The sequence below is a fragment of the Haplochromis burtoni genome, unplaced genomic scaffold, assembly GCF_018398535.1.
Source record: "Haplochromis burtoni strain Fernald_Lab_line unplaced genomic scaffold, NCSU_Asbu1 Contig_64, whole genome shotgun sequence".
Classification (NCBI taxonomy): domain Eukaryota; kingdom Metazoa; phylum Chordata; class Actinopteri; order Cichliformes; family Cichlidae; genus Haplochromis; species Haplochromis burtoni.
In genome coordinates, this window is record NW_024582425.1 from 1,534,426 (window position 1) to 1,550,639 (window position 16,214).

At 38.7% G+C, this 16,214-nt stretch overlaps 1 protein-coding gene across 1 annotated transcript; it reads right to left on the reverse strand.

Annotated features, from left to right (window-relative positions):
* Nucleotides 1-2,857: 2,857 nt before the first annotated feature.
* Nucleotides 2,858-16,177, reverse strand: notchl (notch receptor, like). Its single transcript, XM_005923712.3, has 11 exons — nucleotides 15,412-16,177; nucleotides 14,170-14,314; nucleotides 13,140-13,472; nucleotides 11,604-11,815; nucleotides 11,034-11,358; nucleotides 9,496-9,671; nucleotides 8,801-8,862; nucleotides 8,415-8,538; nucleotides 6,575-6,672; nucleotides 6,057-6,388; nucleotides 2,858-3,832 (listed from the first exon to the last, which is right to left on the reverse strand). The coding sequence occupies exons 1-11, from the start codon at nucleotides 15,461-15,463 to the stop codon at nucleotides 3,322-3,324; spliced, it is 2,370 nt and encodes a 789-aa protein (XP_005923774.1). The 5' UTR covers nucleotides 15,464-16,177; the 3' UTR covers nucleotides 2,858-3,321.
* Between the last annotated feature and the right edge of the window lie 37 nt (nucleotides 16,178-16,214).

The window sequence follows — 16,214 nt, forward strand, 5'->3', positions numbered from 1 at the left end:
GAAGTGAGATAGATTATTAGTAATGACAAATACGCCGTGATTAGAATTAATTGATAAAGTTTTTCAGAAGCTCACTAAAACCTACTACAGGTAGGAATACATCAATAAATGTGACTTTTAAGTTCATCCCTCCACAACTGGTCGCTGAAGATGTAACAAATATAAACATGTATGCATATATTTAATTACTGATTAAGGCATCTAATTTCCTTTAAACGTTTTATTTTTAATACATTTGTAGTAATTTTGGAGATACATGCAGACTGAATGGCGCGTCGCTTGGAGTTTTCCCTAATCCTCTGGCGCGTGCAGCTGCCCATACAAGTGGGAGAGGCACGAGCCTTTGAAATGTGTAATCAGCCCCTCTGAGACTTTACTTGCATATGTGACAAAAGAGCCGCCCACACAGCGTGAAGCTCAGGTAAATCACTCCGACCTTTTAGGCCATTATCCTGTACAGAGAAATGAGATGTGTCCTTATAAAACAGGCTCTGGGGTAAATGGTTATGGAGACAAAGCCGAGGCATCTTTCAAGTGTCGAAGTTTTTAGCAGTGAGCAAAAATCTGCAGCAAGGAAAAGTCTCATGTTGTTCCTATATTTTTTTCATTAACATTTCTATATTCATGTCTGTAGATATTTGTCTTTTAATCATGAATGTATAACAACAACTTTGTGCTCACATGTTTCGCCGACTAAGAGTCAGGAAAGTGTATTCTGAATTTGAGGGAGTGCGCAATTTTTTTTAGGTGCATCCTTGAAAACGTGTGAAAAAGGGGACTGATATGTGTTTAATGTAAATATGTAATTTTCTTGTTTTCCGCCGCCTCTCCCAAAGACTCTTCTTTAGGATGTATTACTTCTAACACGTAATAAAGTGAGAAACTATTCTACAGTTCGATTCCCATGAGAGAGAGTTTGGTGAAGTATCCCACGGTAAACGATGGCGATAAAAGTGTGAATATCCATTACATATCCAGCCAAACTCAATCAACATCAGCTTTTATCTGTTGTTAGATAATCTAAAAGGGATTTAATGTTAATACAACTTTTCAGTCTGGATTTCTGAATTGTTATGAGAGGTCTGCAAAAGGATCTTCAAAAGAAACCGTGACGCTAAATTCCATATTTTTACGCGGGACTCTTTAAATGGTTAAGTTTGGTTAAATGATCACAAAAATGAGAACCTATTTGGGCATCTTGTGACAAGGTCTAACGTGTGCTGTGCGTGGGAATCCAAGAGTCACCTTTCCTCCAAGCACACTTTGCAAATGAAGTATCAGTTTTAACAGGTAATAAAGTGAAGATTGAGCCTGCTGCTCCACATTCCCACGGCCAGAAAGAGCTGCAAGAAGCAGTTTCCCACTGTCACACTTTTCCAACATTTGTCTGCTTAGTGCTGTGTGCCACGACAAATGTGCATCCACCAAATTAAAAGCATTTTTTGTCACATGGTTTGGAAAACACCGGAACACTTGCTTTACGCACCTCTAAGTCTCACCATTAATATGTAATCAGTTGCAAATAAAACACATTAGTACTAAATACATCCAAAGTAAAAAATATTTTTTTAATATACACTGGCATTAGTAATAGGGTGTATGAGTATATTTGCTAGTAGTAGATGGGCTACCTGATTCCGGTAGAGAGCTTTTCCGGATGACCAGATATATCTGAGCTCTGATAACACAAAGAAATACACAAAGAAATTTAAATAAATCCAATAATTTTCTTTCACAGCAATAAAACAATAAACGTAAATAAATGTAACTAAATATACAAATTTATGTTGTGACTGTCATGTAACTTAGTGCAGAAATAATACCACATTTTGTGGTGTGCGTAAAAGTGCTTTAACGCTCACTGATTACATTTAATTCCACCTGTTTACAGACCTGCCTTCGCCACGATTCTTTTATCATGCAAGTCATTTACACCTCTGCAGCTGACAAATGCGCCTGGGAACCCAAATGCAGACGTGTAAATGACGTGCACACCTTGTGCTAGTTTTCGGGATGTATCAATTTTAACACTTAGCTGTCAGTGCAACTCTAATTCAGTCTTCCCACAAATACGCTCCTTCATCTGAAGAAAGACATTTATAAAAAAAAAAAAGAAGAAGAAGAGGAAAACAAACGGAGAGAAAAATATTTTTTGTTCTGATTTAATTCAATTAGTAGAAAAAAGTCAAGAATGAAAATGACGATTTTTGTCTTTTTGTCAGTAGAAATCAAAACAGTTCCAATTGTAGCCAGAATTTCGAGTATAACAACAATAATTAATAAATAAATGAAATCTGTGCTGAGAACCATTCATCTGATAATTATTTAACTTAAAAATAATGAGACCAGAATATCTGCAGGACGTTTCCTCGGAGCAGCTGGCCTTGGACGTCACCAGAAAGAGGCCAGTGTTTTACGCATCACTGCCTGTGCAAAAGTGAAAACCTCGCACATCTCATCATAACTCATTTCTGCAGTCCCAAAAACAGAATCTGACTGTTATTAAAAACGTCATCAAAGGCGATTCAGTTTTTATGGTATTTTACAATTATAGTGATTCTGGGAGCCGGTGGGGGGTGGGGCGATTGAAGCAAACATTTTAAGCAGTTTTAATCTATTTTTTATTGTTGACTCTATGCACGCAGTTTCATTTAATTAAAGTTATTTTTGATTTCGGTTTTTAAGTCCCCGGGTAAGTACCAAGAGTTGTTTGAGTGCTGCTGCACAGTTGCAGGACTTGCTTCTACAAAGACTTTGGTTTTATCATTAATGCTTGATGATCGTGAGTTGAAAAAAGATGATAGATAAAGGACTTATGATAACTTAAGAATGCGCAGACTGTGGATGTAAATTAACGAGAAAAAAATCCACAACATGTCAACAAAAAGTCACTTTATTGCATGCATCCCTGACATCTCTGTGCAGCTACGCATGTGTTATTCATTTATTTTTCCTTGACTATATCTTCAATGAATACCAGCTGTTGCATATTTGAGTAGAATTCATCTTAGACATTCAATTTTATTATTTACAAAATCTGAACATGCCATATAAGAGAACATTTACAACAGTATCCCTCAATCTTAACAAAACAAGAAAACAATTATTTACATGAGGCTGATTTAAAAAGAAATAATTAAAAAAGAGGTAATAAGGGAAGGAATATCTCTCTATGCTGTTGTGTATTAGTCTGACACCAATCCACTTAAGAAGCAATGGGCAAAGAAACACTGGATACAAACAATTAAAGTCCAGCTTAGGGCTTTGCACCGAATGACAAACTAAAACTGGGTGTCTCTAAAGGAAGCTGAATTTCCTTTCCTACAGGGCTGTTTGTGTGGAGTCACTCATGTTGTTTAACCTCTCACTTCTGGACTTCTGCTCCGAGTTTGTTGAACTTAGTGCTGCTTGCTCTACTCTAACAACACTGTCTCCGTTTGCAGCTGGCTGGTGTTCTGGTGGGGTGGCAGCATCGGTGGGAGGGGAAACAACTACTCTCTCTACGGGCTCATTGGGTGCTCTGTCTGACACTATAAGGTAATTGGGTTCTGGCTGGTGGGCGCTAGAGCGGCGCTGCAGTGCGTGCTGTGTGCAGGAAAAGGAACGCTGCCGAGGGGCAGGCTGGGGGGACAGGAAGTGAGGCGTGGCAGCTCTGGGGACTTCCTGATGCCTGTCACGGTCCTCGTCTTCTGATGTTACCTCTTGTAAGGTGCTGATTGGCCGAGGGGAGCGGCCCATGACCCGTGGAGGAACGAGAGCTGTTGCTGACTGGTTGAGCTGGGGTCGCCAGTTCTGAGGCGGAGGGTACTGCACTCGGCCCATGGACCAATCACTGGCAAGACAAGAAGGTCATCATAACATTAGACAGCATAAAAACAAACAAACAAAAAAACCTAAAGAGGTCTTTGGGAATGAATCCTTAAAACTGGAAATAACTGGTATTTTTGCAGTTCTGGGTATGGACATCAAAGACTTCACGTTTTTGGTGTAAAAGCCTGAAATAAGGTCTTGGTTAACACAAACTTATGTCCAAATGAATGTCTACATCTTCATTTTTTCTTCTGCAAATTCATAAATTACATAAAATAATGTCCCACTCATTAAAGTTGAAGCTTTTACATTAATACAATATTAATTTAAATATTAATGTGCCAGTTTCAGCGACTGAAACAGCAATATATTATCTCTATTTTACTCAGTGCTAATTTCTAGGTGTCTCTGTTGGTGCAAAGAACTTATACATACACATGCAGCCACGGATGCACCTGGCTAAACCAAGCTAGCAGGTGTTAGCTGATAACTTAGCATTTCACCCATGTTGTCATTTCTTACCCCAAGAAAACAAAGATGGCAACAGCCAAAACATTCACACTGACGCACAGTGGCCATATTTTATGTACAGTCTATGTTAACAATATCTTGGATGAAAAATCAGCTAAATAACTTTATTTTTGTGACTTCAGCGTATCATCAAAAGAAGTTCAACTATAACTATAGGAGATATTCACATTTGTTTTTATTTTCTTTGTTTTTTATGTGTTAAAATCATTATCTATTTTATTTTATGACATATTATCTCACATTACCAGGCCCTTACTATGCACATGTGGGAATATTTGCTAAAAGGTAGATTTTATTCCCACTGCTGTCAAGTGCTTGCTCAAATGGGGTCATTTGATTGTTGGTGTTTTGTATTATTATAGGGTCTCTACTAGACATGGACTGATCCGATATTACGTATCAGTATCAGTCCGATACTGACCTAAATTACTGGATTGGATATCGGATATCATCTCCGAGAAAGTGATCCCAGAGAGAAGTAAAGCAAGTGTGTAAGTTCATCTCTGAATGTTTGTAAAGCATTCCCACGTTAAGCTTAACAACCGATATATGGAGCGACTGCCTCTCTCTCTCCCTCTCCTGCTGCTACTTCAATCATGAAACTGATCAATGATCAGCTGATCGGCTTTTCTGTCGCAAGTCCGTCTCTCTTCTTAGTTTATCGCCCACTTTGCACCAGAAAGAGGAAACCAGCGGCTGAACAACAGCAGCAGCTTGATAAGCTGTTGTTAGAATTTATTGAATATTACTTTCTACACCAGGATCCTTTTCTACGTGCAGGGGCAGATCTAGCAAAGTTATGCAGGGGGGGAGGTAGGGCATTAACAGAGAAACGGGGGTTTAATAAATAATTAATTGAATCTTACAACCAAAGTTTTAATCTGATGTAAAATGTATAGAAGTCCATTAGTAACTTTTAAGTCTAATATACCCTAGTAAGCTATACTACTTTTTCCTTTGGGAAGGTATCAACTGTGCAGTCTGCAATTCTTTTGAAGAAAGATGTTGAATCTATTTAATTATTGTGGAAAAATAAATAATTTATTGTGAATTTTCTTTACATGCGCATTAAACTAAAGTCGATTGCGTCGATTAAGCATCACGAGGCAGAGGGGGGTGGTTCCCTATTTTTTTCGGCTGGTAGTTGACAACCCTATTAGTTAGGCTGCTTAATATTTCCGCTAAGTACTCTTTAAAATACCAGAATAGGGAGGATGGAGTAGGTTTACGTTTATTAGATTGATCAGTATTGCTGAACTATGAAATATCTTGGGTGCAGTGTATTTTTTGCATACAAGTATAACAGAATAGCTTTAGTGTTTTGTTTTTTAACTTGAGTATGAACGTATATAAAATGCAGCAATATATTTAAAAAAAAGTTTTATTGATTAAAAAATACACTATATCAGGTTCATATCAGTATTGGCAGATATCCAAATTTATGATATCGGTATCGGACATAAAAGAGTGGTATCGTGCCATCTCTAGTCTCTACCTTGGAGTATAAAGCGCCCTGAGGCGACTGCTGTTATGGTTTGGTGTATATGAATAAAACTGACTCGAATACGTTACCCTGTTGCCATAACACAAAAATTTCCCCTTTAGAGCCTATAGAGTATCGATCCATCCATCTACCTAGCTAAACCTGTTGATTTAGCTATAAGGCTGGTAAAAAATTCTATACTTTGATCGGCCTTATAATTCCAAAATCTTACTTTTGTACTGGTGGGGTCATATCCCGATGCCCTATGATACCAGAGAAGGAGGCACTTCTTCCAGGCAGGCCTTGTGAGCCCACCCACGGTGAGTACATCAGAGTGCGCTCCTCCCACATCATGTCGCTTCCCGTGTCCACAGGGATGGGTCCTCTCTGGATCTCATGAGCCAACAGGAGTTCCAGCACTTGGTGACGCATTCCCTCTCTGGCCACGTCAATTGGCCGGCGTCCCCTCCGGTCGTGCAGCTCAAGATTGGCACCATGAAGAAGAAGAAGTCTGGCAGTGTCATAGCAGCCATGGAGGGCAGAGAGGAAGAGTGCTGTTTCGCCCTAGCAAATAAATAATCAGGAATACCACACATTACTTATATTTATGAACACTTAATGCTTCAGAAATTCAAACATAAATGTTACTTCTGTTTGCAATTCAAAACTATAAACAACAGAAGTGATGCTAAATAAATGTCAGGATTAAAAGTCTTCACTTAACACTAGAGAAAATCCATCAGAGCTTACCTTATTGTCTTGTAGGTCCACAGCAGCACCGTAGCGAATGAGGGTCCTTGCTAGTGAGAGGTGGTTTACTGAGCATGCCCAGTGCAGGGCTGATCTCCCTGAGAGAGACAGTGTGAGTGGAGGGGGAGGTTGACAGGGGAAGAAGGGAGGGAGTAAGTCAGCCAGTGAACAACTATTACACAACGAGCCCAGAGGATGAGGAGAGGGAGGATGAAGGCAGGGGATGACCTGCCTCAGCCAAACTGGAAAAGAGATGACGGGATATAAAGGTGGAAGAATAAGAGCTGCAGAAGGAGATAGATAGAGAGACAGAGGCCCAAAGGAAAGTAAAAGTAAAAAAAAAGGAAGCATGAACACCAAAGCTAATATGTCCATCGACTTGAGTTTAAGTACTAGAGCACATTAACTTTGTTCTGAGTCAGAGGAGGGCAGCAGGGGAGCTGGAGAAGGAGAGAGAGGAAGTGATGGAGGTCACAGACAGCAGAGGACAGGACAGGAGGGACACAAAAAGAGGACGTGAGAGAGATGGGGTAAGTTACAAGTTACTCAACCCCTCCGTGTACAGGTGTCAGAAAAAAAACGACTTACTCATGAGCTGTACATGTTTGGGTTCAGGAGGCAGACATCCTCTCTCTTAGTTATTCTGCTACAGGCTCAGACTGCTCATACTCCACATTCCTCTCTTTCAGCCACTGTGCATTGATACACCACTACTGCATGTCTTGTGTATCTCTCTGTACCTTTCTTCCATCTATCTCTGGGTCAGAGATTTTGGTCTGTAACTGCTGGCTCACAACTGGGCAGGTGTTTACGATTTGCATTGTGTTTTATTTGTGTGCTGTTGCACCCCAGCTATGTCAGGGGAGATTGGCCCTGCTTCTGTCATTGGTTTAATCCTGTTAAAAGGTAGTTTTAGGTACTAGGTTTATTTTTGTAACAGATATCAGAACTTTTACTTTGCCAAGTGCCTAAAGATAACATGTGTTTGACTATATCTCTGCCAGAGGTCTCTTCCTGTTAAACAGAAGTTCTGACTGTCTGATCATTGAGGGTCTCTCTCTGTTTTGAACTGGTGCTATATAGACTAAATTTAAACTTCAATCCACTCTCGTCTAAACAGATATTGCATTTAGACACGTTCTTTTTTTTTTCATCACCCTGTACTGCACACTGTGAGGTGTGGGGCCACTGCGTGGGTGCATAGACAACCAGGTAAAAACTGTGAAGTAAAACTAATGTGAAGAATTGTTTGTGTTGTTTACTGAACAAACAAAAGTTTGCTGATGCCACTGTGCCGACGATGTGCACGTTTATTTAAGTAAAAATTAATATGGGTTGTGGGGAATGAACTTTGGCCTCTAAAGTGAGGCATGGCAGAAATTTAAGAACCACTGCTCTAAACAATGTAAGTTGGTGGTCCAACTCTGAAGAGTTGTTTGAAATATACAAACTTTGGTGATCCCATGACGTGAACCAACAGACAGTCAACAGTTCTGGTTTGGAGAGACATCACAAAAGGTATCGGCTGTAACGCCATTAAATTTCAAAGAGAGACCTTTTGAGGAACCGTTGTCTACCGGGTACCTTTTAATCTTTCCATTGTTTTTGTTTCTAAACATATAGTTAAAGAATTTTAGAATCATTAGCTTTAATATTTGTCATTTTGACCATGTTGTGTGTGTGTGTGCTGGAATGGCTTGGATTTTGTTCATTGTTACAACTTTTTCTTAAACCAAAAGATTAAAGGAATAAACATTTAGATTGAAATTCTATTTTAGGTTTATTAGGTTTGGTGTTGAGCCATGTTTTCGTGATAGTAACTGGGACCAGGAAGCATTACCAGTATGATCTGTATTGTTGACTGGCACTCCTGCTCGCAGAAGCTCCAAGACCACTCTGTCCAGCCCACTACGCACTGCTCGGATCAGAACCACAGACCCATCTGGGCCGCACCACTCTGCAGACTGCCAACACAACCAAACCACAATGACGAGACACATAATCAATACAAACTCTGTCATAATGCCTTTTTTAAATTTATTTTAAAGAAAAGTTTAAACCTTCTTTTCTAAAATCTTGTTCTAAAGTCAAAACATTAAAAAAATCTTCTTAAGTAAAACATGAAACTAAATACACCATCAGAATCTCTCTACAGTCACAGGGCAAAAACTGTTTAAATTCCTGGCATATAATGGCTTCTCAAAACATTGACATAATGAAACTAACCTGCTGAGGAGGACTGAGCAGAGGAGGAGGCATGGCATTCCTCTCCCAACCTCTAGGTGGAGCTGAGGGAAAGCAAGCAACGTTTCAGGGTTAAGGACATTATAAAAACAGGAAATGTATAGCTGAACATTTTATGTCCCAAAATGCAATTTCGTGCTGCAAAGTGTGGTTGTATGAATCCTGCTTTACTATAAACTTTATTACTTTACTTTATTAATCACTTTATTCACTTTACAACAATAGTCTGTGACTTTAGCTGTGAGATACCGAAGATACTAAATAGAGTGATTCTGAGTCTGACAGTGAATACAGTTTGAATTTCAGCTTTGTATGTGTGACATCTGTGGTGAAATGTTCAGCCTATAGGTGCAACAAATTATTATTTTTAATAATCATCTGGATAAAAATAGCTTAAAGCTCCCAAGTTTATTTTAGTATTTTACTTTGAGCAACTACCAAAGCAATCAAATGCAAAAATATCAAATGAAAAACATTTTGGAGAAACTGGAAACATAACAGTGATCTTTTCTGCTGCTGAGGTCCATCAGGAACCAGCATTTTGTGATTACAGTTGAATAATGACAGATTTGATTACAATATCTGCCATATTCTTTACAGCAATATAATTTGTAGTATATAGAGATTACTAAGCCAGATAGTCAAGCAACTGAGACAAAATACTGATGTTTCCTTACACTGTATAGCTCTGCGGGGCTGAGCGGCTCCAGCACGGTAGTGTTTCTGCTCCTGGGTCCTGTGGTCACAGATGGAGGCATCGTCCTGACGTCTGGAGCATCTCACACTGAGGTCCTCCATTGAACTCTGGGTAAAGTCTGTGTCACTTCCTATATCCTGGTCCCTCTTAAGAGGCCTGAAAACCAAAGCACAGTTTTGATACGGCACACTGAAAACTGCAGTAGTTTTCATGTGGGCACATTGTGTTTTCATGTCCTTTGCTTGACTTTCTTATTTTTCAGCACAGTTAAGAACAATAATATATTATGTAAATATCGGCTGATATGAAACAAAGGTATTCATGCAGAAATGAAGAGGATATCACTGGGATGTCTCAGGTCCAGAAATATCAAATGTTCCTGTTTTCACCATAAGCCCAGTACTATATCTTAACTATGGGTACAGTTATTGATTATATGCTGTTTCACCTAAGCTTTTGATTATATTTTGAGGTTAATCAAGACTTAAGTAGAAAATATATAAGTTAAAACATATTTAAAAATGCCCTCTATAATTTTCTACATCAAATACAATGTTTAACTTGACTAAAAACCAGAAATCCTCAAACTAGCTAATATAGAATGATAATATTTGAATATATATGTATCTAAAGCCCACTGTTACGCAGATGATGCATGTTCACAGCTGAATTATGATTAGTCATAGATGGGAATCATTTAAGCGTTGATGTTCACCACTATTATGTAATGAAGGTAAAATCACTGCAGTCATGGACAAAACTTGTTTTCTGCAAGGAACAAAGTTCTTTGTAAAACTTTGTCATTTGTGCATGCATAAATGCATAAATGACTGGTGTGTCTGCGTGTGTGTGTGTGTGTGCTTATGATGTTTTTTAACTTTATGTATGTTTTACTGTTTACCAAATATTTCCGTATCTCACCTAACAAAGTATTTCCTTTTTTTGCCTGCTATTTTGAACCAAAACTTGGTAAGCATCTAAATCGGCTTTTTATCTGTTGTACAGGGGAAAAAAATTGTTAATTCACAAAGGGGAAAATCAAAATATCATAAATAATAAGATAAAAAAGCAGTTGTCTGATTCTATGAATTCTTTTCTATATTTAGAAAAAACATCTTAATAAACACTTGTTATTTACATATCAGACACACACAGACAATTTTTTAAATGAAATCTTGTAAACAGTTACCGAAACTTTACTGGCAGCTCTTTTCAAAACTCCTGACTCCTTTAGCAGCTCTTTTATTAAAAATTCTGCTTGCTGCAATCCTACAGCAATTCCTGTAAGAACAACATGGTCTAGTTTTACTCTTCACCAACCACTGGTCACCTACCTTTAAGAAACTGGGAATTGTGTTTCAGGGCAGGATTAGATGAGAAAATGTACCAGGGTGAAAGTGAAGTGACATTCAGCCTTTGTAATAATTATACAGGATGAGCTCTCTCTTGTTACTGAATGCAATGACATCATTCCGGAGATTGGCAGCCAAAACATCCTCTCAAATGAGCTCCACTCACCGCATTCGCATGGCATCCTCCCCTAGCGGTTCCCTCCTTCTCTTTTTTTCTGCTTCCTTGGCCTTTTTCTTTTTCTTCAAGCTGACCTTATCTTTCTCTCTGCTGGTTCTGACCCGTTGTTCTTGGTGTGTAGCATGCTGTATCCAGGCCTTGGCTTTGCTGTCACTGTTGGTGACTTTAGACCGGTGCTGCACCCTGTCAGTACTGTTCCTCTTTGCCCGCTGCTGCCTCACCCTCCTCACCACCAGGATTACCACGAGAGGCAGCAGCAGCAGAAGCCCAATAGCTATGGCAACTACGGCCCAAAGCCATGCGGGAGTCGGCTCTTTAAATGAAAAAATTCAAACAATAAAAGAAGACACAAAGACAAAAAAAAAACACTTGAAAAAGATTCATTTTTATCTTTTTGCTTGTATCTATTTATATCTGAAATATGAAACACATCAACAAATCTGAAAATCTGCACAAAATGTACACACTGGAAACACAAAGGTGTTTTATAGTGTTTTGTTTGGATGAAATTCAAAGCTGGAAATGTGCGTGTGTGGGAGACAGGACATGTGAGCCTACCTTCAACTTCCTTTTCCTCCTCTCTGCTTCCTATTTCCTCTCGGACACCTCTAATGCTGATGACGGCATCCAGCTCTGAGAGGTTGGGGAAAGAGGTAGGTTTTAGTTCCTTTACAGCACGCAGGAAATTTGCGGCCTCGGTTGCATAAGGGAAACAGGTAGAGGGTGAACGGGAGCATGGCCTGTTGTCCACTTGGAGGAAAAGGAGGGAGCTAGGAAAAAGAGAGTAAGAAATGATTGGAAAAAACATGTATGTCATCTTTGAGCATTGTTTTATATGTATTTTCGCATGCGTAAAATTACCTTTGCAAAAAGTTATACTCTTTCAACAAAATAAATTAAAGAAAGAAAACAAAACACAAAGATAATTTCAAAACAAATAAAGCTACAAAGCTCAATTATGACTGGCTTATTGTAATTAATGGAGTTCCCCAAGGTTTTATGTGTGGCCCACTTTTTTTGGTCTTAATTGTGTTAATGCACAATGATCCAAAACTTTTATGGAGAATATGGAATTTCACATTTCTGTGAATCTTCTTTCCCAGTTACTTTATTTGCTTTAAATATGTTCAAGTCTTAACTATACAGATTAAGGACCAGCTTTACTAACACACTATGCCCCAAAGTTGGGCATTTACAAAGAGAGTGTAGTGACATGATTGCATCTAAGAAGTGGGAACACAGACTTACTCTGTTGTATATATATTTTTAGGAGTTAACATTTAGGGAGGAGAATATTTAAACCAAGCATGTGAACGGATTTACTAACTACTCCAACATTTAAAGCAGAAAACAAGCATGTCTTATTTTTTGCACTTGATACTGAAATGAATTGACTGTGCCTGTGTTTAGAAAACAGTATAACTGTAAATCACCTAAAAGACTAACCACAGCTATTTGGGGAATGGGATATCCTATTTTCCCCTATTTAGCTAAGAGCTAACACTTTATTTTTTGAATGCAAACAAATTTAAAGTTACAGATTTTTCTACATCTCTGACACATAGCCTAATCTCTAACTGAAATCAAATGGATAATTCAATAATTCTACTCTAACTCTAAGCTCATTTGTATATTTTTGTATTTTTACACAGATATTCCTAAATAATTGTACTTTTACTGTGTAATCTTATTTTACACAAATAAGGATATGTGAAATCACAAGAGGAAAAATAGCCTCAATTTCTTCAGCTTCAGGCTCTTGGATGGTCTACAGGACAAATGTAAACAGAGTGATATCTATGGCAAAGGTAAGAGTGAGAAAAATATAATATTTATCTTTCTTTTATAATACAGTTATCGATACTCTGGTGCCAAATATCAACATTTTAATTAGAACAGGACTTGACAGGGCCATTTACTCCTTGTGGTGGTGCAGATTTGCATATTTTTAGAGTTATTATTGTGTTGCTTTGTCTTACATTTTTTATGTTGCCAGGCCAAAATGCCTCTTGTTACATAAAGGTTAAACAAAGAACATGCACTGTTTTTGAAACTCCTAATCACAATGCCAGAAACATTTGTCTCAGTACCCACCCATCTGAGTCTGCTGGTGACGCCTGCGCCAGCATGTTAGCAAGCTCCTGAGCATTAAAGTCAAACAAATTCCTGGTGGTGGCGAGGGGCACGGAGTCTCTCAGCTTGAGCGGTGACAGGAGGAGGACGCTGAGTGCCCAGAGCACGGAGCTGTTGAACGAGGTGCCACGTTGATGTGGGATTCGAGTGTGTAGGATCAGGGTGCCTTTAGCCCACACGGGGCTCTGGTGTTTGAAGCATTCGCTGCTGTCCCATCCACAGGCCGCGCTATCACATCCCTGATCACAGAGGGAGTTGGCAAAATGATCACGGCAGTAGTGAATGTGGCCTGGGCTGAGAGTCATGATGAGAGCGGAGAAAAACAAAACAAAAAAAGAATAGGTGATCTAAGAAATAATCTCAACTCAAGGTATACTGAACAGTAACAGATAACAGACTACTTGTACTAAGGTTACTTAATGTTTTCATTTATTCTACTTTTATAGACACCTTTGTGCTGCCTGGATCTCTTTAGTATTGTAGTTTGTATTAGTGTTTTTTTATAGTTTCATTTTTTTTAAAGACTGAACACTAAACTTCCATAAATGATTATAAAAGCAATAATCAACAGGTTTTACTCTTAGATTACATTGATTGTTTGTATTTCTTGGCCCAGTTTCTTTTCCATAAGGTTTTCTTTAACATAAAAATAAAAGGTAACCACAATAAAATGAGGAAAAGATGAAGAAGAACAGGTGATATTACCAAGCAGAGCCACAAACTACATCTTAGTTGATCAAATATTTATAAGAAGCATTAGAACACAGTACATAAATAAGCTGTTATGACTGTTTAGTGCGTCACTATCTTATTACCTTTTTGTTTCATGATATATGGTTAATCTATCTGTTCCTACACCCAAACATTTTGAAAAAAATTATATTTATATATATGTCAAAGTTGTTTTGAATTTATCACTAAGTTAAAAAATATTTGTAAGGGCTCTGAAAGTCAGAGGGCTGTAATGAAAAGAAGAACAAAAGTATTTTACTTGCAGGGAACCCTGTCCTTCAGGCAGTCAAAGCCGTCTCTGAGACACTCAGGGTCCGTACACTCTCTGTTACACGACCCATCTGCGAACTTTTCTTTACATTTTCGGTTCACTGGGCAGTGGCCCCATGGATCACCAGATGCAGCTGTGGAGACAGATGCATATTAGACTTTAGGAAAAAACAAACAAACAACAACAACAAAAAAACTGCACTACACCACACAGCGTGATTATAGTATTCCTCACTAAATTAAAGAGTATTTGCAGATGTAGTATTTGTAGATCTACTTTTTAATTAATATTTTGTCCTCAAATGAAGCACACATGGGTATTTTAAACGGCAGGTGACTTTTATCAGCAGTGAGATATTTCACAGGTAAATAAACTTCCACAGCTCTCCAGTTTACTATTTTCTGGTACAGCAAAATAGATCCGAGGTCCTAAATTTCAGCTTATCTAACCAGACATTATGCACAGCTGCAGAAAATAAAATGACTGTACAAGCAGTTTTCTCTAACTGTTTTTATCTCCAGACCAGCTCACACACAAATTCAATCCACTCATTGTTTCAGACCCATTAGCAGCTTTTCATAACAATGCAGGTCAAGCCATAAAAGGTGGCTCCTGATTCGTACTGTTAAAGGGAACAGGAAATGAGCCTGACACAAACAGGAAGTTTCCAGGAGAAACGAATAGAAACAGGAAATGGAGTGGGTCGGGAACTTGATAAAGGTCGAAGGTTGTTACTCTGGCAATGAAGAATGTGATGGAGTTGGACAATGGGTTTGGCAGGTGTGTGCGGGACCATAAAGTCATGGTAGAAAAAAAAAGGATAGACAATAGAGCTGTAATTAGACATGTTCACTCGCCAGCAAAGGGAGTCTTTTGGATACGAGTAATTTTACAAAACTGAGCCAGGAAAGATTTAAAAAATATGTATATATACTGCTGACATAAAAAAATAAAAAGACTTTTCATTTTGTCTTTAACAAAACTATGAACTACATTTTGACACAAGTGTGTTTGTAAACCATGTAAACTTATAAATATTTTACACACTGAAAGAAATATAAATATGTTTGTAACTGAATGCATTTTAAACCCCTCTTCTTTCAGAATGAGCTTTCTGATCATGACATATAGCTACAGGGTTCAGTTTGGTCACTCACTGAGCAGGTGGTGTGTTTCATGTAGGTTCAAAAGAAAAAGGAATTCTTTGAATGGGGAAGGGGGGTAACTCACCTTGACATGTCAAGCTCAGTGCCAGAAGAACAAACGTCCTCAGAGCTATCATCTTCAGGCCGTCCCGGTCACCAGGTGCTGGCCCCTTCTTCTCAAAAAGCCGTCCTCCAGTCCAGCTGTGTGGTATTATTCCACTACAAACTGCTTCTGATGTGCCAACGCTCAGATGAGACTCTCTATTTCACGTACTGAAAAGACGATGTAGCTCTTCCGTAGCTGCAGCCCGGCTGCTCAGAATGAATAGTTAACTGTGAGTGAAGTCACCAAATCCCCATCACCGCTGCCACCAACACCTTCCAACTCCACCACCCAGCCCACTTTGTTCACTCGCTCTTTTTTCAGAGGGCCCTGCGGATATCTGGACAACTTCCTGCCACTGTGTGGAGAAGAAAAGGAAGGGCGATAACCATGTGTGCATGTATTTGTGTGTATGCGTGTGTTTGTAATTCTTACTGTGACTCAGGGAGCTGCTGAGAGAGCCGTTACTTCATATTGTGTAAAAAGCAGCAGGGCGTGACGAGACAGATTGGTTTGAATTTGATGATTTCACACATACACACATCTGGGGAGTCCTAACAGCTTGACTGTCACTGCTCTGCCTTTGAAAGAATTCTGGAAATACTTCTGGTAGCTGTTAATATTTAATTCACAAGGGAAAATATCAACTTTGACACTTGAGTTGACTTTGACCTTTTACATCACACATATCGAAACGATAAAATAGCAGTTTTGTTGTGCTCTAACAAAATGATGCTCCAAATAACACGAACCACTCGGAGGCCTCAAAATGAACGTAGTGCTTA

What these genes read in the sequence shown, in the direction of transcription:
- notchl (XM_005923712.3), bottom strand. Translation starts at nt 15,463, where the DNA reads ATGATAGCTCTGAGGACGTTTGTTCTTCTGGCACTGAGCTTGACATGT. An exon ending in GGAGGAAAAGGAAGTTGAAG is followed by an intron (nt 11,359 to 11,603) that starts GTAGGCTCACAT and finishes TTTCATTTAAAG; the next exon opens with AGCCGACTCCCGCATGGCTT. An exon ending in TGGACCTACAAGACAATAAG is followed by an intron (nt 6,389 to 6,574) that starts GTAAGCTCTGAT and finishes TTTATTTGCTAG; the next exon opens with GGCGAAACAGCACTCTTCCT.